The 21,451-nt window shown below is 39.8% G+C and overlaps 1 protein-coding gene across 1 annotated transcript in view; it reads left to right on the forward strand.

The window, feature by feature from the left end:
• The window catches only part of LOC112137261 (POU domain, class 2, transcription factor 2), a 61,274-nt gene extending 41,131 nt beyond the window's left edge, over positions 1-20,143 (forward strand). Inside the window, exons 2-16 of the mRNA XM_024259492.2 lie at positions 3,746-3,811; positions 3,909-3,937; positions 4,095-4,151; positions 6,190-6,309; positions 8,306-8,566; positions 8,660-8,774; positions 9,521-9,612; positions 9,908-10,162; positions 10,243-10,384; positions 11,081-11,229; positions 11,459-11,656; positions 11,767-11,815; positions 12,313-12,451; positions 14,155-14,228; positions 17,278-20,143. Coding sequence (XP_024115260.1) covers positions 3,746-3,811; positions 3,909-3,937; positions 4,095-4,151; positions 6,190-6,309; positions 8,306-8,566; positions 8,660-8,774; positions 9,521-9,612; positions 9,908-10,162; positions 10,243-10,384; positions 11,081-11,229; positions 11,459-11,656; positions 11,767-11,815; positions 12,313-12,451; positions 14,155-14,228; positions 17,278-17,660 — 2,129 coding nt within the window. The 3' untranslated portion in view covers positions 17,661-20,143. The remainder of the gene's footprint in view (positions 1-3,745; positions 3,812-3,908; positions 3,938-4,094; positions 4,152-6,189; positions 6,310-8,305; positions 8,567-8,659; positions 8,775-9,520; positions 9,613-9,907; positions 10,163-10,242; positions 10,385-11,080; positions 11,230-11,458; positions 11,657-11,766; positions 11,816-12,312; positions 12,452-14,154; positions 14,229-17,277) is intronic.
• The last annotated feature ends 1,308 nt before the right edge of the window (positions 20,144-21,451 follow it).

A 21,451-nucleotide genomic window follows, 5' to 3' on the forward strand; every position in this document is an offset into this window, starting at 1 on the left:
TAAAGAAATATCTAAACATAATTTAATCAAAAATTCATTATTTAAAGGTTTAGACGTTAAAAAACTAAAAACTTTAATTGTATTTTTTTATTTGAAAATAGTTCAATTAATAAAACAGAAAAAAAGTCTATAAAAATATTTGTTTTATCAGTTGCCTGCCCTTTTGATTAAATGTTAATATTTTTTTTCTTTTATTTTAGTTTTTGTTTGTTTTTATTTGTTTAATTAAGAAATATGTTTAATTAAGAAAATAAAAGCATGGGGGTATGGAGCAAAGAAGTGTCTATAAAAAGACATTTTTTTATCAGTTGTGTGCCCTTTTAAACTAATGTTCCAGTTTTTTTATCATTTTTAATGTCGTTTTTATTTGTTTATGAGAAATTAGTTTAATTAAGAAAAGTGTCTATCAAAAGCTTTTTTTTTTACCAGTTGTGTGCTCTTTTGATCAAATGTTAAAATTTTTATCATTTTTAATGGCATTTTTTTTTATTTATTTATGAGAAATTAGTTTAATTAAGAAAATAAAAGCATGAGCGAATGGAGTTCCCAGTAAAGAAGTGTCTATTAAAAGCTCATTTTTGGTAGCATCTGTGTGTTTTTTTTGCCTCTGCAGCCGTTGCGATCAGCTCCTCGGCGCCTCGGCTCCTCTGCGCTGGGGGTGCGTTTGTTTGCTCCTGCGTGGGGCGGGAGGGAGGGGGGCTAAAGACAGGTGGAAAACACAGGCAGCTTGGGTGTGTGAGCTTTAAGTGTGCAGCGCGAGGTGGCAGCGGCCATGTGTCTGACCTTTGACATCCACACGCCAAACAGCACCACCCCACCCCACCCTCCTCAAACACGCGCACAAACCCACGCGCCGTCTGTCACCGGCCCCTGACAGGCATGACCGAGGCGGGGTGGGTGGGCAAAAGGAGGGAGAGTGCAGGGGTAGGAAGGGTGGGGAGAATTTGGGAGTGTTCCCTCTTCTTTCTCACTTACTCCACTTTTTTTTGTAATTCGCTGACAGTGACCCTGTACCCCACCACCTCACACAACCCCAGCGGCCGTGTCTGTGCCGTAGGACAGATACATCATCTGCCCAGCGGCCTCTCGTGACCTCTTATGTTTGCATCCAATTTCTCTGAAATGAACTAAAACTTCTGAAAAGTAGGATGGAAATGACCTCACAGAGATGGAAAAAGCTGCGGGATGGAGGTGGACGGTGGTCTGGGACGTGCTGGATGTGTGAGCCCACACGAGTGGAGGAGGTGGGCTTTAAAAGACTCCATGGCCAGAGGGGTTAGGGGCAGTTCAGACATTATACGGAGGAGGGGGGAGGATGGTAACATGTTTTTATTGAGTCTCTCCCTTCGCATGCTGAGAAGATGAAGGAGCTTTTCATAATAAAGGTCTTTTTTAATACAGTTTAACTAAAACACTTTTTATGTTTGGTCCTGCTGGAGGATTGATTTGGTTTTTCAAAGATCTGACTGTGGCGACGTCGATCAGCACCTCATGTGTTAACAGCAGCAGTGAATACACCACATCCATCTGTGGTATAATAGGATTTTAATCAGTCACTTAAGGATATTTTGTACTGATAAGAACTCTTTTATTTCACCATAAAAGTGTTTGTTTTTTGTTATTTTCATCCTCCTGTTTTTAGGTATTTAAATAAAAAACAATTATGATTTCATTGAATAAGAAAGGGCTTTCTTTCATTATGGGCAGCACAAACACACTCCTATTGATTGTATCTAGGAGAGTGCTGCCACCCTCTGGTTCCAATGTGCAACTGCAAACTCAGTTGACAAAATAACTACAAGACATAAATTTTGTTTTGGGGAACAATTGTTTGCTTATTTAAATGTTTTTTTTTTGCATAAAACTGGATTCTTATAAACATGTATCACTGATAGTAAAAAAATAAATGGGCTTTATTTCAATATTTTATTGTCTTTTTCAGTTTTTCCTGTCTGTGGCGTCTCTCCATCTTCCCTCGCCACACCTTGAACCTCACTTTGACCCTCATGATGAGATTACCGCATGTACACACCGCACTCGCACAGGCTTTATATATATCATTTCCAAGAAACCCTTTCCTTTTGTTTACATTTTCCTGCTCAAACACGCTCTTTATTCCATCGTCTCACGGCGTGAGCACATTGTCAGAAGGCGACCAGTCTGCAAGACATTTCTGTAACAAACAAGCAGCAGGACAGAGGACGTCAGCGGCGGTTTTTATGAGGTTTCCTTTGATTATTTTCACTCGTCTGCTTTTCTATAAGATGCCAAGCATGCGGTGAACACAGAGTTTGTGCAATAAATCACACAGACTCAAATATTAGGCTCCCTCTCACTGTGTCTTCGCTGAACTTTGTCCTTTCTGCTTGAGCCGGCGTCACAGCGTAGATTAGCCGTTTATTGGAAAAGTTGTGAGGGAAAAAGTATAAGACAGAAGTTTAGAGGGAAGTGTTTAGACGAAGAGGGGCTTACTGGAGATGGTGGTACTGACTAATGTCTGGTGCTCAGGTAAGCAGTTCCTGCGGTGCGCCAATTACTGCTGCAGTCCCAGAGGCGAGCAGAGGAAACAGCCTGGACAGTTTGGAAGTTATCTCCCATTCCTAATTCTTTGGGGTCATTACAGTTGGAACTCAAAGACTAAAACAGAGTTTCAGGTTTATAAGGATCAGTGCAGACAAAAAACTATCAGTTTTTTAGTGCAATGCTAATATCCATCTTTGCTTTCTTTATTTTTTTCAATAATTTTCACTATCTTTCCACAAAAACTCAATTCCGAACAGTAAAATTCATACGTTTTTTACTGCAAAAAAAAAACAAAGATTTGGATAGAACAGTTTTATGTTATATAACAATGATCAAACATGTTAAAAACAAAATAAAAATGTATAAATCCAAAACAAAGCAAAGACAAGGTCAAAAGCATGTACAAATGTAATTTAAAAACAAGTTGTTTTCTTGCATTCACAATAATGCATCATAGTTCTTGTTATATTTGTTTTAAACCAAAAATTTTCAAAGCTCAAAACCTTTTTAACATTCACCTCAAATTTAAATGAAAACCACACTAATGGGGAGGTCGTTGTCATTGCAAACAACTGATGTAAAAGTCATTGAGGGTCTAAATGAGCACAAATCCATTTTACTAGATTATCAGTTTTAAAGAAAAGAATTATTAAGTTTTTTCACATTTTTTAAATAGAAAACAAACACTATGAGCAAAATAAAAATGCTTATTTTACCTGCATTTTCTGAAAGAAAACCAAAATCATTCATTCATTTTCAGTTTTCAAAGCAAAATATCAATCATTTTCTCAAACTTTTTCATAAATTCAGCTTTTCCTTTTATTCTTTCATTTGGAGTTTTCTTACCAGAGTCGTCTTCGTTCTGCTGTGATGTTTTTGCATCCGTGAGCTAAAAGAAGCTTCTAAATACTTTTTTAAAATTATTTCATATTTTCAGTGTTTTAATTTTTAGCAAAAATGTATCTCTTTATTGTGTGTTTTTCAAGCAGGTTTATTTCCATACTTGTTATATCAATGCAACAATATTTTCTTTTAAAATAACACATCAAACTTTAAGCTTTTGTTTTATTTAGGTGAAATTAAGAGTAACATATTAAGCATATTAGCGTTTGCTTAAATCCTTTGTGCAAAAACAGTGCAAAAACTGTCTCAAGATTCTTTTTTATTTATTTATTTTTTGTTTCCTGCTCTTCAGTGATGTTTGTCTTCCTGTTTTCTGCAGATATTAAGATGGCCAAAGCATCAGGGGAGGAGAAGCCTGGAGTGGACTACCCAGGGGATAGTTCAGGTACAAGAAATAAACACTAAACATTTCCCTGAGACACCAACATTAAAGAGCTCATGGATGAATACATGATTTTGTCGTTCTATTCATTTTTCCCCAGACTCTGACAGAAACAGCCCTGATGAGCAGGTTAGCATTCACCTTTATTTTTGTTTAGTTTTTTTTTTAATCAAAGTTTAATGTTTATATAAAAGATCCTTTTAATAGAATTAATGCATTAAAACATGTTGCATTTTACTTGTGTTGGTGTTAAGTGTTTCTAATATGATTTGTGTTCCATTTTTAGGTTCAGACGATAAAATCCAGCCCCTACAGCCTCTCGCCCTCATCAACCGGCACCAAGGTGAGCCAGACGCAGAACGCACCGTCTAATAACAAAGTTATGGTTACATTAAGAGTGTGACTGAAGTGTGTGACATTTGTTCTCCGCCTATCCCCTGGGGGAGCGGTGAGCTGCAGACACAGTTTGAGAACCATTTGGTGGTTTACCCCCCCATTTCAACCTCTTAAGGCTGAGTGTCAAGCAGGGAGGCTTTGGGTCCCATTTCTTTGGTGTGACCATGGATTTGAACTTACAATCTTTTATAGTCTTAGGGCAGAGCTGGTTTAGTTTCTGCTTCGTATTTTGAGTTTTTTTGTAAGAAAATTGCATTTTTGTCTCATCTTTCTTCCTGTGTTGATGCTGACTATTTACTCGTTTTAAATGTTATTATATATCATTTTTATTAATTTTCTTATTTACTGGTAAATTATTATTTTTGTACAGAGTCCTTTACAGGTTCTAATCAAATAAAAATCAAATGATGAAACACAGAATGTCCTGAACCCTCCTGACACCTCACACCCAACAAAATGAGACATAGAATGACTCATAAATAACAGTCACATTGTAAAAATTGTAGAAATTGATGTGGAAACCTGGCTTGATGCTGAAATGAGGAAGTGATATTTTGGGGAACTGTTCACGCCAAAGACCAACTCAATTGTAGTCACAGAGGACGTCGCCGTGGGAACCTGCCTGATCAAAGCAAGCAGCCAGACCCGAAATATCTCAATGCAACGATGGAGTTAAAACGTCTAAAAATACAGAAAAAGTAAAAGGAGGTATAAATAGAAATTAATGGAAAGACAGTCACAAAATGAAAAAAAAATAGAGATAAAATTATTTAAAAATCAAATATATTCCATACTCAATGCATTTTAGCTAAAAGCTAGATTTAAAAACATAAACTGGCTCTCTGGGAGGTTACAATAACCTAATGAAGCCTCACTGTGAGTTTGGATTGTAACTCTAGGAAGACGTCTGTGCCAGAGGACCTCAATGTCTGCGAGGGATCATATTGTAAAATTATATCAGATAGATATGACAATCCAAGGCCATAAAAACATTTATAAACCAGAAAAATTGGTGTGAAGGAGGGGAGAGCTGGACAGGGCCATGTTTGTGCAGAAGGAGCAAACTCCAGGGACTCTACAGGTCGTTTCTGCAGGTGAATCGATGAGAAGACACAGGAAGGAGCTTTTTTGTCCAGATGGATGGAAAAGTTTTCTTTGTTCTTTTTATAAGAGTCAATGGAGGTGTCATACCTGCGCCTTTTTCCTAATACAATCATTTTTTAAATTTTGTTTAATTTTGAATTAGAACGTTTTTAATTTATTTGATTGATTACAAAATAAAGATCTGATCCGACATAAATGGATTTCTGACCCCCTTCGCGCCTCATCTGTCCTGTGCCACTTTGCTTTCTGCCAAAGTGGATCTGTTGTAGCGGGATATCGCACGGTTCTGTGCTCACCTGCACTGCAGAGAAGAAAAGGAGCCCGCAGAGAAAAAAGCAGAAAGAAAAGAGGATGTGAATGAGGTGACGCTGAGTGACTGACACACAAAGCTCAGAGCCACTGTGATGGATGAGAAATGACAGGGATGTTTGCAGGTAATGACAGCTAGGGGTCAGAGGTCAATGCCTGCTGGATTTTTTTTCTGACACTATAAAAGCCGAAAAATTGACTTGTCCTTTTGAAAAAAGGAAACAATCCTGGAAAAGGTGATAAGCAACGAGTTAAACTTTGTAATGAAAATATTCCTCCTCTTATTGTTTCTGTGAATCAGAAAATAACCTAATAGGTTCATTTTTTTATAAAGGAGGCAAACCTCTGGGTTTGTTCATCATCAGAACAAGTATTTTTCACTCGGATCATCCTTAACCTCCTCACTCTAAGAAGTTATCAAAGCGGTGGATGCAGTGATGGATGACGGCGGCTGAGCGCATCAGCCCCGAGATCTTAGAGCGTGTCAGTGTGGGAAGTGATGGAGCATGATCCAGGCATTAATACACTCTTAAAATGACTCTCTGTAAAGGTATATTTGTCTTCTCTCTCAGGGAAAGAGTGAAGAGAGATCCGAGATGACGCACGGCATCGCGCCTCCCTCCCAGCAGCAGCAGCAGCAGGCTCAGCACCACCACACCCAGCTGATGCTCGCTGGCAGTCAGCTAGCAGGGGTGAGCATAGAATCCAATTCTGTGAGGGTGAAACACTGGAAGAACAGCAATCACATCAGACGCAAGGCAAATTTCCCTGTGTTTTGTCATTCAACATGAAACCCTGTGTGGTGCAGCACTTTGTTTTGTTTGTTTACTGGCTGCAGGATTTCCACACAAACACAAAAGGTTAAATTCTGCAGGTTTTACTTTGCTCGACATAATGAAATATTTCACTGGTTCTTAGTCAGAACTAGAAATAAAAATAAAAAAAATGTAAACAAGATGCATTTTTTAAAATTATTATTATGTCTTTTTTTCTTTTCTTTTCTTTCTTTAATTCATAGTACACCGGGTTGAGTCGTTAGAAGGGGTGGGAAAAAAAAGCAATATATCGCCATACTTCAATCGGTGATACTTGTATGGATATAAAATGCTAACATGGCAATATTTGATTGATTATTTATTACACAATGAATTTGCTTGAGTAAAATAAACTTTTATATGAGATACAGGAGTAGTGCTTAGCATTGTAATCATTAGATAAAATTAAGTTAGCCATTTTATTGCAATGAATTATTATTCAAGTTGAGTTTATTTCAAAGTCATACTCATATTTTTTATGCCAGTTTGCACCTTTGGACAGTTTAGTTGTCTAAAAGGAAATACATACTAAAATTTTTTTTTAATCTATTAAAAGAAGAACCAGTACTGCAGTAAATAGAGTTTTAAGTCAAATTGAATCAAGTCTATTTCCCTTAAAAATTCTCCCTCCTTGCATCTACAAACTAAGATCAAACCTCGAGTCTTTTTTTTTCCATCACAGTTGAGATTGTGTCTGAATTATTTCACTTACTCACTACTTCGTGCACTTTATAGCACATTCACAATTTTATAAAGCTGTATAAATCCACAATTCCAAATGGAGTGCCCTTTAAATTTCCCAGAAGTCTCTGCAAAAAAACAATGTGCATCAATGCTCAATATGACCACAATTCATTGTGTTTTTAACTAATTTACATGAGGAAAAAATATATATATGTTATTTTTTTAACCAGCCAAGTTTGTGTCATCAAAACACAGTGGATTTATAAATAGTCTTCATAAAACTGTCAAATTATTTGGTTTTTACTTCAGAAAATTGGTTAGGTCATATGTGTCATTCAAAAAAATAAATAAATAAAATAATAGTGAGCATGGTATCCAATTTGGTTTTAAAAACTAGCATACCAGATAGTTCTGCACAACATCGTTTTTAGTAATTAGAGAGCAGGGAGGGAATTTGGACAAAGCCGGAGACTTTTTTGAGACTTTTTAGGTCTTTATCACCTTCAAACTGTTTGTCGGTGGCCCCATAATCCATTTCAGATTAAAAATTGATGAATTTTGTGTGATTGTCAGTATCGATTCACCCTAATGAGCCAGTTATGCAAGTAAACCTCTTTATTTTAGTAGTTTTTACTTATTTAGGAAAATAATATATTAAAAAAATGAATGAGTTTTCTTGGCACAATTTAACATTTTTAAGCTTTTTTTGTTGTTGTAAGTTTCAGATCTTGTTTCAAAGGTTGACTAAGTCGGGAGGTCACCAGTCAGATAAATTTAAGACCAAACAAGTTTTGATATACTTTTTTGTGACTTAAAATACCCACAGAATAACGCATGCTCCAAGAGACTGAAGAGTTTTCTCTTAAGCAAAAAATAAATAACCCTTATTGTGGAAAATCTTCCATTTCCTCCATGTGACAGTGAAACATTTGTTCGTAAAGAGGGTGACTGTCCCCGTTTGTCCTGCTCTGGCATGCTGTCTCTGTCTGCTAACAGATTCACAAACACCGCTGTTCTGGGAATGCTCTGCTTATGTGTTTCCTTTCTCCCCCATCACTCCTTCCTCCATCCTTCGTTCTCCTGTCACTCGTGCTCTCCTGCCCTTCCCCTGACACCTGTTCCTCTCATCCCTGCATGTTTACATCCTCTTCTCTTCTCCTCGACTCCTCTTCTTCCGGCTCACTCCCAGCTTGCCGCTCTCCTTCCGGCCCAGCAGCAGCTGCTCCTTCAACAGGCTCAGGCTCAGCTTTTAGCGGCGGCCGTTCAGCAGTCCAACGCCGCCCATGCCGCTCATGCCGCCCAAGCCGCTGCACAGCAGCAAGCTAACCAGCAGCAGAACCAAACGCAATCCCAGCCGCAGCAGCAGTCGCAGCAGACCAAACAAGAGCAAGCGGTGCAGGCCGCTCCGCCACAGCTGGCCCTCTCTCAGCCGATCCAGCTCACAGCACAGGTACGACCAGCAGGAATGAAGCATGTTTTTAATCTAACTGTTCATTAGATTATAGACATGTGTGGGACTTTTTTGGATCTGCTTGTGTTGTAGGACATCCAGCAGCTGCTGCAGCTCCAGCAGCTGGTTCTGATGCCTGGTCATCCCCTCCAGTCTCCTGCCCAATTCCTCCTGTCGCAGCCGACGCAGGCTCAGCAGCAACAGCAGGGTGAGGACCTGCAGCCTTAAAGTCCCACTCCCATCATCGTTTGATCTATATTTATTGTAGATCCTTTAAAAAATTGCTGCTTCTGACCAAAATTTTACCAAAAAAATTTGTTTTTTATATTTTATTGCCATTGTCAGAAAAATGCCACAAAAAGACAATTTTTGTCAGAGTGGAGCGTCAACAACATGCCTGTGTTCTCTGCTTGTTTCTGCAAAATTAGAAAACAGGATTTCCAAATGAAAAGATAATAATATTTAATGATTGTTGCATTTAATTCGGTTTTATAGTTTTCTAAAAAAATATTTGATTTGTTAACAAAATCATTTTTGCAACAAATACATTATTCATGGTTTGGACAACTTAGGAAAAGCCCCATTAAAGACAAAAGTATGAAATACTAACTTAAATAAATCTGAAATATATGTTTAAAAGTGCTTGAAATAAACCAATCAAATACAATTTTAAACATTCTCAAAATATTGAACAAAAGTGTCAAAGATTTTTTAATGATTTTCAAAATAATGTTTATCATAAATGCAACAAACACCTGCTAGATTTTGTGAAAATGTACTTTTAAAGTCTGTTGCATAAATAAAAATCCTTGAGGGTTGTGATTTTAGAGCAAAGTGCTGCGCACAAATTAACCCCAAATTAAAATAACTCTCCTCTCAACAAAACTGTGACAGAGACACTTTCCGTCTTCTCCAATGAAATGTCACTTTAACCTGATGCTTTTTCTTTCCCAGGTTTGCTTTCAACTCCCAATCTGATCCAGCTACCTCAGCAAAGCGCAGCAGGACTGATAACAACCCCCCCTCGAATGGGACTCCAAGCACAGGTGGGAAATCTCTGCATGAGGGGAAAAGAAAGGATGGGACCAGTAGAAAATCTCTGCTATTTTTTATAGTTGCTTTTTTGTTTATATGTAACTAAATCAGAAATGTCATTTTTGACCCAAAAAATCTGCTGATTTCTATCAGATGGAAGAATATTAAGCATTAAATCCTCTCAGGGAAGCTGGTGTGTGCATAAATGCAAATGCAAACAGTATGAGAATGCAGGATGTCATTTATTTGGATGAGTTCAGGGTTTAATCCGGTTGGATTTTAGGTTAAAGCAAATATTTTCTGCAGAGAGACAAGATCAGCGATGCGGGCAGCAGCGGCGGCGGGGGTGGGAGTGCCGCGGTTCCCGGTGGGAGCAGCAGCGTTGTGACATCTGCTGGAGCCACCTCTGCATCCAGCAGTGCCATGGCCGCCTCCTTATCCTCCAGCCTGACCCCAGCAGGTCAGGGGCCCCACATGGGTGAAGAGCCCAGCGACCTGGAGGAGCTGGAGCAGTTCGCCCGCACCTTTAAACAGCGACGCATAAAGCTGGGATTCACGCAGGTGGAGCACCGACGAGTGGAGGTGGACTTTGGCGGGGTTTGACAGCTGTCGGAGTGACTCTGATTCTCTCTGCTCACCAGGGTGATGTCGGCGTGGCCATGGGGAAGCTGTACGGCAACGACTTTAGTCAGACCACTATCTCCCGCTTTGAAGCTCTAAACCTGAGCTTTAAGAACATGTGCAAGCTGAAGCCGCTGCTGGAGAAGTGGCTGAGTGACGCAGGTGAGCTCCTGACAGGAGGAGCAGAGGTTACACAGCGATCGTCTTGGAATGACATTTGATCCTTTTTAAAAGAGGGTTTAAATCATAGATGTTACTTATATTTGACATTAAAAAATGTAATTTGATCCTCTAAATGTGTGAAAACTGTCTCAAAATTTACCTCAAAATTCAGGACCTGTGAAATGTTATCACTGATTTAATTATATCTATTAAGCTGTGAATTGATCTTGTTTCTACACGTCATTTAAAATTTAATGTCAAAATCCTTTAGAATTGGTGGCATCTTGTCTCAAAATCTATCTGTACTTACATTTTCAGGCCTTCAAATTAAAAAATCCCTCAGATTTTCCTGTGATGGAGCCATGACGTCAGATACAAAAGATCCAAATAATTTGAGATTTGACACCTAAGTCTTGGTGATTGTAAAAGCATGCAACATTAAGACAAGAAAAGCTAATTAAATGACTCCAAAACTGTCACAAAGTCTCTAGGAATGAAAGTAATCTGGGATTTATGCACAGAAATAAAATATAACAGAAGAAAAGAAAATATAAATCAAAATAGAGACAGAAATTACAGTCCAAAAGTACAAAACACTAGAAAAACAGCCTTCATTCATTCATCTCCACTCCTCATTTCTCCTCGTCTTAGTCGTTTTTTTCTCCACATCCTTTCACTTTTCCACTGTTCTTTCAGAAACGATGGCTGTGGACAGCATGCTGCCCAGCCCCTCCTCCATCTCCTCCCCCTTGCTGGGCATAGAGGGTCTGCCAGGACGGCGCCGGAAGAAACGCACCAGCATCGAGACCAACGTCCGAGTGGTCCTGGAGCGCAACTTCAGCACGGTACGCTCCCTTTAACTATCCAATCAAGGAAAAAAATCGATTGAAAAAAGTTTTATTTCTGCTGCTTGTTTCCTCGAGTGAGTAAAAGACACAGACTGTTTTTAATAATATGCTAATAATCAGCCTGGCCATTAATTGGTTGACACCTACACTCCAAGACTTACCTTAACTACCATAAATAGGGATGTTGGGGTGAACATTTGTTAATTTGGAACATTCCCTTCCTCAGAACCAGAAGCCCACATCAGAGGAGATCCTGCTGATGGCTGAGCAGCTCAACATGGAGAAGGAGGTGATCCGCGTTTGGTTCTGCAACCGTCGGCAGAAGGAGAAGCGCATCAACCCGTCCAGCAGCACCACCCCTCCTCTGCCCAGCCAGACTTCGCCTGTCGTGACGCACAAAGCCCCCTGCTACAGCCCACACATGGTACCACCCGCCACCGCTTCGGGTCTAAATTGTGTCGTTTCAGACGTTGACCTGATATTTAGTTTGACAGCCAGATGGAATTTCTCTCTTTCCTCCTCTTCCACGTCTAGATATCGAGTCAGGGTCTGTCCCAGGTCACCACCAGCCTCAGCACAACAGGTGAGCAGTAATTACTTTACTTCTCAGTTTTGAACCCAAAGGTTGGTGAGGGAAAGATTGAACTGCTCCTGACATATTTACAAGACGCCGATCTGTCCGTGTTGTTATTGACTTCTGTTGATTTGATGAAACGCTGAAGAGTCCTCACTTAAAAAATGATTTCTGCGACAGAAAGTGAGAAGTAAAAAACAATGAAGCCTTATTGACATCACGGTGGTAGTGCAGCAGCTGTTCGCATCCATGACTCATCCTGGTGATTTATAGACTGGGGCTACAGCGTGAGCCGTCCCAGACATCACACACGTGACAAATGACCTGACAGGTAACAAACACAGCTGAAAATTTATTGGTCTGTTGGGTCAACCCCTAAAAAAACTACAACTTTCATGGAATGGATCCAGACGGTGGAGGAAGACGACGCTTGCTCACTAACGGTGACTCTCTTGTTCCAGCGACAGCAAACTGACAAATCTACATCCATCTGCTCCTCTTCTCAGGCGCCACCCCCTCACCTTCAGCATCCTGCCCCATGACTCCTGTCAGCTCAGCCACCATCTCCTCTTCTGTGACTCCGCCTCCTCATAGCACAGCCAGCCCGGCCCCGCCCAGCTTTGGTAGCTCAGGGCTCAACACTGGGTGAGTCAGTAATGACACACTGAGAAAGAACATACAAATGTAGGAGATTTTTTTATTTTTATTTGTTAACTTTAGATTCTACTAAATGTGTTTTAAATTATTTTATTCTTTCAATTTTTCTTGTTTAATAATGCACATTTCAAAACTAAAATGTTATTTCTAATTATATTACCATATTTTTTTTAGTATAAGTTGTTTTTTTTGTTTTTTTGCATAGTTTTGCCAAGGGTGAGACTTATACTCAGGTGCGACTTATATATGATTTTTAAAAAATATCCACTGGAAGGCACAGTAGATGTGAGTATCTGTACTGACAGCAACACAGAAGAAGCACTTAGATCCAAAACGAGACTGAGGGTGAAGAATTCAACGGATTTAGTATTTAAAATAATATAAAGTTTAGTTGACTTTTTACTATGTTCTTTATGATATGGTTATTGGAACAGTTGTTCATATATTGCGCTAATATACTAGATTATATGTTTCATAAAGCTAAATAAGCACCAATGTGTTACAAATATCTTTTATTATTATTATTGTTATTTACCTTTCCAGATGAAGCGTCTGTTCTTGTTCCTGTATTGTGTCAAATACATTTCTCTAAAAAGTGCAAATTTTCCTTCCTTTCTATATTTTTTTTTCTTTATCATGTATTTTAATACTCTAGAGCGACTTATAGCCCAGAAAATATGGTAACAACTCAAACTTTAGAATGTTAAAACTTTAAAAAGAATGTATTTTCAAAGACATGTTCTTCATTAAATTACTTGGATTCCTTTTAAATTAGTTTAACTTTCTAATTCTTTAAAATCCTCCTGCATTTGTTAAAAGAATGCCATTTCAGTCCTCTAAATGTTTATTTTCTAAGTTAATTCTACTTTAAATTGACATATATTCTGATTCTATTATTTGTTTTATAAACTATCAATATATTTTGCCTATTTTACTTTCTGTCTTATTCCTGTGAGAGTCTTGCTTTATAGGATTTTCTTATAAACTTCAGAGCGCAGTTTAAGTGTTGCCAACAGGCATCATTAACGGGTTAAGTTTAAAAACTGCATATGTACTCTGACTCTGAACTCTACAACACTAACAAATCAGTTTGTGCTCCTAACGTGTGTTTGATATTTGATCTGAAGCATCAGGTTATACCACAGAGTTGTTTGTCTCAGCATGTTCACAGAAAAGTGTTAACAGGTTGTTCTCTAAAGCAGGAAAAGAACCAATTTTACATGTTTTCAAATTGAGTTGATGGTAAAACTGAGAATCCCGTCCTGAACTGATGTCAGGGATCTGCTGATGTTGTAGTTCTATATATGAATAAAAATCTGGTTATGAACAACCCTTTTCCTGTAGTTTTATGCTTAATAATATAAATCCGTAATTTAAACCATGAACTGCAAAAAAATGACCTACGAATAAGATGGAAAAAAAACATTTAAAAAGAAAATGATCAAACCATTAAAATAATGTCTTTTCATTAAGTAAGTTGATTTTAGAATATAAAAATCCTGAAATAGTGACTAAAAATGTCTAGCAAAAATTTTAAATTTGTCTGAAAACAGAATATTAAGACTTTATGGTGTTAATAAATTAATGTGTGTGATCTGAATTGTCTGACACTATTTGACCTGTAAACCATTTCCCTACATGTGTGAATGTCCGTGTGTGATTGTGTGAACGTGTCATTGTCCACATTTTAGGAACACAATGATGGGAGTAAGCACAGGGATGAACCAGGCCCTCATTGGCAGTAATCCCCTGGCTACCATGCAAGGTGTGTGTTTAGTGTGCCCCCCTCCCATCTCAGCAAGTCTTCATGACTCCATTTCTAAAAGCTCCTACCCATTTTACCCTCCATCCACCCCCCTGCAAAGTCTTAGATGACTGGAGCCCACAGCAAACCCAGGCCCTCCTCTTAGGACAAACTTTTGGAATTGCTTAGTATGGTGAAAGATTTCGATTTCATTCTCATACAATGGCCTGCTATTATCACAGGCTGACTAGGGGCCCCTTATGGCAAAGCTTAAGAGGCCAAGTCATCTTACCGTAAACATTTGAGCAGACACAATCCCATCTCTCACAATATCAGGAGCTGCTGGCTAAAGAACTAGTTTCCTCTGGAAACGGGCCTTTTTTGAGAGAAATGATGTGCTGCCAAATCAATTAAGCATCACAAGAAAGCTCCGCTTTGAATCCGTCATGTGCTCCATCTGCCTATAGCACCAATTCACATCTTTTTCTGGCGCTCTGTTCAGCATCATTCAGAGCCGCCGTCCTCCAGGCCATGTGTTGATGAGAAGGATGCAGTCTGTTATGGAAACTGCAGTGCAGGCACTGTGGGCTCGCACACAACTTTTGGGCTGAAAGAGGAGCTTCAGTGAAAGAGAGTTGAAATGAAGTATTTACAAGACAGGAGTCCAGGCTTGGCTCCCTCTGGGGCCACACACACTCTCAATGCTTGCCCTTATGGCAGTGTAATGGATAAAAGTGTTTACCGTTACGCTGAATTCAGAACCTCACAGGTGTCGCTCTGTAGGAGCAGAGTGTCAACCCACTGAGCGCTAATCTGATTACTTAGAGTTTTCAAAAAACAAGATTTGAAAAACTGGTTTTCAACCTGAAAATATATTTTTATATATGATTTTTTTAGGTTTTTGCTTATATGTGAAATTTTATACTTTTATCAAATACAGATTGATGTTTTTTCAACCTTAAACTCTGTGTTTTAGAAAATGAAGATTAAATAAATAAGTCAGGCTTTGTTTTACTCATAGTGTCCCTTTATTGTCAGATTAATCATTTAAAACAAAAGTGAAGGTTTCTCTGGACTTTAATCTTTTTATTAGTCTTCATCAGTCAGTCTCATGACACAGTTTTCCAAAGACAGTCATTGACGACTTAAATAAGGAAGATAGAACAGACAATCTTAGCTGAGGAAGCAGGCTAAGGGGCGGAGCTAGAACATTTTATTTTGGGGCAGGAGAGGGAAAGAAGACTTTGGAAGGAGGGCAAAACATCAGACTGGAAGACAGTTACAAATCAAAAGAGAAAAAATACGTATTGATGATTTTTTTCATCTTTGAGGCTAATATTGACTCGAAATTTGGGGGGCAAGTTTGGGGCAAAGTTTTTTGCTAGCTCCGCCCCTTAGTAGGCTCTTCACAGAGTGCTGCATTCAAACCAATGCATTCTCACTCCTTACTCGTCATACATGGACACATGGTTCGGGCCCCCTCCGTTCCACTTTTTGATGTTTTGCGTGTCCCCAACTCATAATTTTTTGACATGCGGGCTATGTCCATCAAATCAGGGGTCCCCAACCTCTGGGCCGTGAACAGATACCAGTCTGAGGTCCGCTTGGTACCAGGCCACAGACAGGGAAACAATGCATATGCTAATCAGGGGTTCCCAACTCTCGGGACGTTGGCCGGTACCCTAACCCGGTACCATATCCAACACTGTGATTTGATTGGGAACGGCCAGCATGTAAAAATCGCGTCAAAAAACGAGCCAAAAACGTCAAAAAGGGGCGCGGTGGGGGCCCGAACCACACGTCCATATATGATTAACTGAGAATGAGAATGTGTAGTCCTAACACATTTTGGAGTTTGCCTCAAAGGATCTTAAAGTAAAACCCATTGACGGACTTTGGGGGAAATTTAACGGTGTAATCGTTGCCCCAGGAACCATTGATGTATCCTTGAAACATGCTACAAATGTCTTGTCCCAAATAGCCTTTGAAACAGAACTAGGGACTAAAATAACTTTAGTGGTGGTCAATGGTCCCAAGTGCTTCTGTCAGATGAAAGTCATTTTGTTCTATTTAGTTTGGAAGAAAACAAGAAAAGCACAGATTCAAGTAGCTTGAGGTCCAGAGTAAAGTTTTTAGTTAGGGGTGGTTTTAGGAACCATATCATCATTAATACTACCTACATAATCAGGAGTAGAAGTATTTGGTACCTGCTCAACTGCTGTTTTAGGGAGCATTGTATTCCTTACCAGGACTAAACCCCATATGGATTCTAGGGGTGTGTATTGGCAATGGTCGGGTGATACAATACGTGTCATATGTGTCTGACGATACGATACATATCAGGATATATCCTAAGACTGTACCAGAATAATTTTTCACAATTTTTTTTAAAGAGTATGACTTAGAAAAAAACTGAATATTAATACGCCTTTCATGTTAATAAAATGGTAAATTTTATTTTATTTAATGATCTCAATGCCAAGCCCTGCAACTGTATCTCAAATACAAGTTGCTTCTACCCTCAAATTAATGGAGTTTTTCTTTTGGTAAATTTCTGTGCTGTCTACTAGCGGTCGAGAGTTTAAGTAAAAAGCAAAAGTCAGAAGCAAAACTACGTTTGCTCGTAAATAATTAAATATTGTCTTGTCAACATTTTAAATCGATACAAGTATTGCCAAATGAAATATCGCGATATGTCAACGATTCGATTTTCCCTAAACCCCCAATGGATTCTATAGGCTTTTGTTTAGAGGAAGATGCAGGACAACCATACCAACAAGACAGATGAGCTGAAATCTCCTACCAGAACAATCTAGGCTTCCATTAAACTTCACCAACAACAGAATGAATTTCTGCATGCTCCATAACGCAGATGAACTCATTCATGTTCTGCACTTCATATGGTCATACTTTTTAGTTGTAAAAAGTATTTTTTTACTTGTAGATAAACGTTATGTCCGTCATCTCTATACCTGACCATCATGATTGTAGTTTCTTTCTTCTGCCTCTCTTTTTTCTAATCCTCTGTTCTTTCTCTGTTATTGCTTCTTCATCTTCTCCCCCTGACCAGCGCTGGCAGCCAGTGGCGGGCAGCTGCCTCTCTCCAGTCTTGAAGGGGGTCAGGGTCACATCCTTCTAGGCGGACCTGGGGGCGCCGCTGTTTCCCCTTCTCTTCGCCCCTCTCTCTTCCTCAACCGCCCCGGCCTCCTGCCCATGGTGACCGGCTCCATGGCGACAACCTCCACGCCCACCATGGGGTTGGTCAGCAGCAGCGCCGGCAGTGGGTGTGGCCTGAGGCCCTCTTTTTGCCAGTCTCCGCCCACTGGCACCAGCAACCTCATGAGCCCCACTCTGTGCCCGGAGGAGTCGGTATCCCCTTGTTCAAGCCCCGCCTCTTTCTGTTCCTTCAGCGAAGCTTCGCCACCCACCTTGGGCGGGACCATGGCCGACTGATCGCTGAGTGACAGCCAAAGAGCCTTCTCTGTGCTGAAGGAGGAGGAGGAGGAAGAAGAAGAGCATCAATGGAGCTTTAAGAATCTAAATCTACAACCTCGCCTTTCAACCAAAGCCATCTCTCTGTCTGCTTCTCCCTGGTTTGGCCTCTCTCTGGGTTCCTCCCCACTGAAGTCTTCTGAAGCCAAAAATTGTACACAGACGGATGAGGGGGAGGAAGAGGAGAGAGGAAGAACGGAGAAGATAGAGAGAACTGCTGAGCAAGGGGGGGACAGACATGAAAACCAAATAATTATCTTCACCTGGAGAGGCGGAACTGAAAAGCATTTTTGCCTGACATTTAAAAAAAGAAAAAAAAACGTATGACCTGCTTTTAGAGGCTGGAGACAACAGAAAAAAATGTGATGAGGGCAGGGATGAAGACTGTGTGTGAGAAACGGGAGGCGAGGAAAAGACTGACATGCGTCCGGATGGTCACATGATGCTTGAGAGGAGGATGCCTGACAGGAACACACACTTGTTTGATGTAAACCAAAATCTCCAAAATACCAAAAAACTGAAACCAAAAAGACAACAACAAACGGAGAGAAAAGCTTTAGTTCCAAAAGACTTTTACTCGTGATCTGTCCAGCTCTTATTCATCATCATTTCATACAGGATTGATTTTGTTTTTCCATTTTTTAGACAAAGATTTGCATCTATTTTTCTATTGTTTTGTACTCATCATTCATTGGACGTTTGTTACACCTGAACCCAGGATATCTACCTCCCTGTCTTTGCAACTTTTAGACTGATCATCCAACTTTACATCACAACAAAAGCAACAGATCAGTTCACCTCTATAATGACAGCCCACGTTGAACAAAGTAACCTAAAAATTCTCTCCTGGGATGGTTGGTGTCATTATTCCCAGGGGTTTTATGTTTTTTAATTAAAAAAAAGGGATTTTATCAACCAAATATTCATCCTCAACATTCACCTAATGTCTGAAAACCAAAGTATGGACTCCGAAGTATGACACAAAGAGTTTGCTTACACCAAAGGCAAAAGATTATGCTTTCTTTTGCATTGTTTTCTGTCTTTGATTTGTTCCCACTCCACATCACGCCATCTTCCAGACCGCTCATCTTCTCCCACCAGACAGTCACTCTCGGATACCAAAGCCTAACCTCTGGCAGCGTTGTCTCTGGATTCGCCTGGAGACGAGTGTCCAGACAAACCTCAGCAGTGTCAAAGGAGAAACACACACACACACACATGTCCTGCAAGCTTAACAAAGACAAAAACCAAAAAAAAAGAACAAAAGGAGGAGGTGAAACACCAACGTTCCCCAAACTGCCCCCAAACCCTGCCCTCCCTGCATCCCTCCCATCTGCCCCTCTCCTTTGTCTCCAAAGATCACATCAAAGGGCCAAAAAAGAGATGAGGAGGAGAAGGAGTAGCGGTCAGGAGCTGAGGAGCCAAAGGTTGGAATAAGCTGCCGGGAGGGCGGGGGGAGCGCAGGACAAAAGAAGAGCGCTTGAAGCAGCGGAAAAAAAAAAAAAACACCAAAAAGTAACTCAAAACCCAAAGCTACTTTAACTGCTACTAGTATGAATGATTAAACTGTAAGCAAACCAAATACAAACCACGAGGGGGGGAGCTGGGGAGAAAAGGGGTGAGTAAAGCCCTGTCTGTCCGTATTTAACTGTGATTGCAGTCCTCGTGTCAACAGACAGAACCGCTCCCTCCTTCCCTCCCTCTGCCGACAGCTTTCTTCTCACTTTCCTTTCCCGGACAGACGGAGTAAGGAGTAACCTCAACAAACTGACTTTAAGAATATATAGATTTTGATTTGTTTTCTTTGCGTTGTGCGTCTGTTCCTGATGTCTGGGTTCGTCTCATTGGTTTTTGCTTGTGAAGGAGGATGGGAGGTTTTCATATTTGATTGTGCTCCAGGTTTTTTTAACTTTTCCTTTGCGCTAACTGTAAAAATGTAGCTTCCATGATAGAAAAAGACGAAAAAAAAAATACTCTTCGGTTCATACAGAATGTTTTACATTGAGAAGCCAAAACTGAAAACCAAAAGCAAGTTGTTTATTTTTTACAAACCAAATACAACAACCTGTTGACCAATGCACAAGCTGTGTGTCAGATCACGTTCCTGCATGAGTGCCGAGATGATTCCTCCAGCTTTCACCGTCTCACTGATCCCTCCTCTATCTGACCCCTCCACTCTCATTTGGATCAGATCAGACTGAATGCATCTTCAGCCGCCTGACTGACGATGAAAACCAGCACGTTTTTGCCCAAATGTCCCCCATCTTTTGGGAGAAACGATCGGAGTGATTGGAAGAGACGTGAAAGCAAAACCAGCTTTAAGACAAACTTCACACCATAAGACATGTTCATCCACTCATGTTTTATCCTTTGACCCGAGACGATGGTTCGAGAACCAAAAGCTTTAAAACTCCTCACAGGTTCCTTGTTGGAAAAAAAAAAAACTTGTATTTATTGTGTGAGGAAGGTGTGTGCTTTTCTGGAGATGTGGAATATTATGTCTATAATGTCTCTAACCTTATTTATTTATTGATTCTTATTTATGTATTTATTGGATTCTATTTAAGTCCTCTTTGTACTAGCTTTTCAGGGGTTATAGTGAGGCAGAAAGGTGTTCTTGAGCTCAAGGCGAGAAGATCTCAGACGAATGTTTCAGAGCAAACCCAAACCTAACGACTGTTGAAACGGGAGACGAGGGAGAGAGGAGGCGGGAAAACCGCGGCGGAGGAACTTCTCAATATCAGGTTCCGACTTTTTCCGACTTTCATGTCACCTTTACTGACCACTCATGTGAAAAGCGATCAGTGGTTTTGTTTGGCAAGAGTTCACTTATGGTTTTTGTACCAGACGTGGTCAAATTAGAAACCCCCAAGTGGTTACCCCGGTAACACAGCAAGAAAATCATTAACTACTGGTGTTTTTTTCATATTTTTTAGAACTGTAATATTTTAGCATATTTGTTCTTTTTTCATGGCTTTTAAGCCGAAAAGTTTTATTGACTTACAATTTTCAGGTGTGTTATAACCATTGACTGTATATGAGAACTGGACAGAGTCACATATAGAAAATGACTTACTTTCAGCTCCAACCAAACACATCAATTCACTCGCCATTTTTTCACAATATGGACGCCACCATGTTGGAACCAGACGACATCAGTAAGCAGGGATTGTTCCGAGTCGTTTCTATGGCAACCATTCTTGCCAATCAGGAGTACAGCTGAAAACGGTCAATCTGGCTATGTCCAGATTCCCTCCCTAACTACTTAAAAAACATATAGTGCAGAACTATCTAGTGCCCTGGATTTTAAAAGCTATTCAGACATCACCTAATTTATTAAAAGAAAAATATGACGATTTCACAAAGTAAACAGTTTGTAAATCCAAGCATCTTACAAAATTATTTATGAATCAACTCTGTTCTGGTGATGAAAGCGTGGATGGTTTATAAAAAAAAGTAAATTAAAATAAACATTTTCACCTAAATTGTTGGAGCGCAATACATTGTGGTCTATACTCCCTAAACTAGTGAACATCGATGCATTCTGGTTTGTTGCAGAGACTTCTGGGAAATTTCTGGGGCACTTGATTTTGGAATTCGAACAGCCCTACAAAATATAATGTACTATGTAGTGAGTAGTGAAGGAATTGGGACACAACCTGTCAAGCATTTTGAACGTCTGATGTGAGACCACATACTGATCGGCTAGTTCACCACCTGAATAACTTGCAATGAAGAAAAAAGATCTTGAA

Source organism: Oryzias melastigma, linkage group LG11, assembly GCF_002922805.2.
Source record: "Oryzias melastigma strain HK-1 linkage group LG11, ASM292280v2, whole genome shotgun sequence".
NCBI lineage: Eukaryota > Metazoa > Chordata > Actinopteri > Beloniformes > Adrianichthyidae > Oryzias > Oryzias melastigma.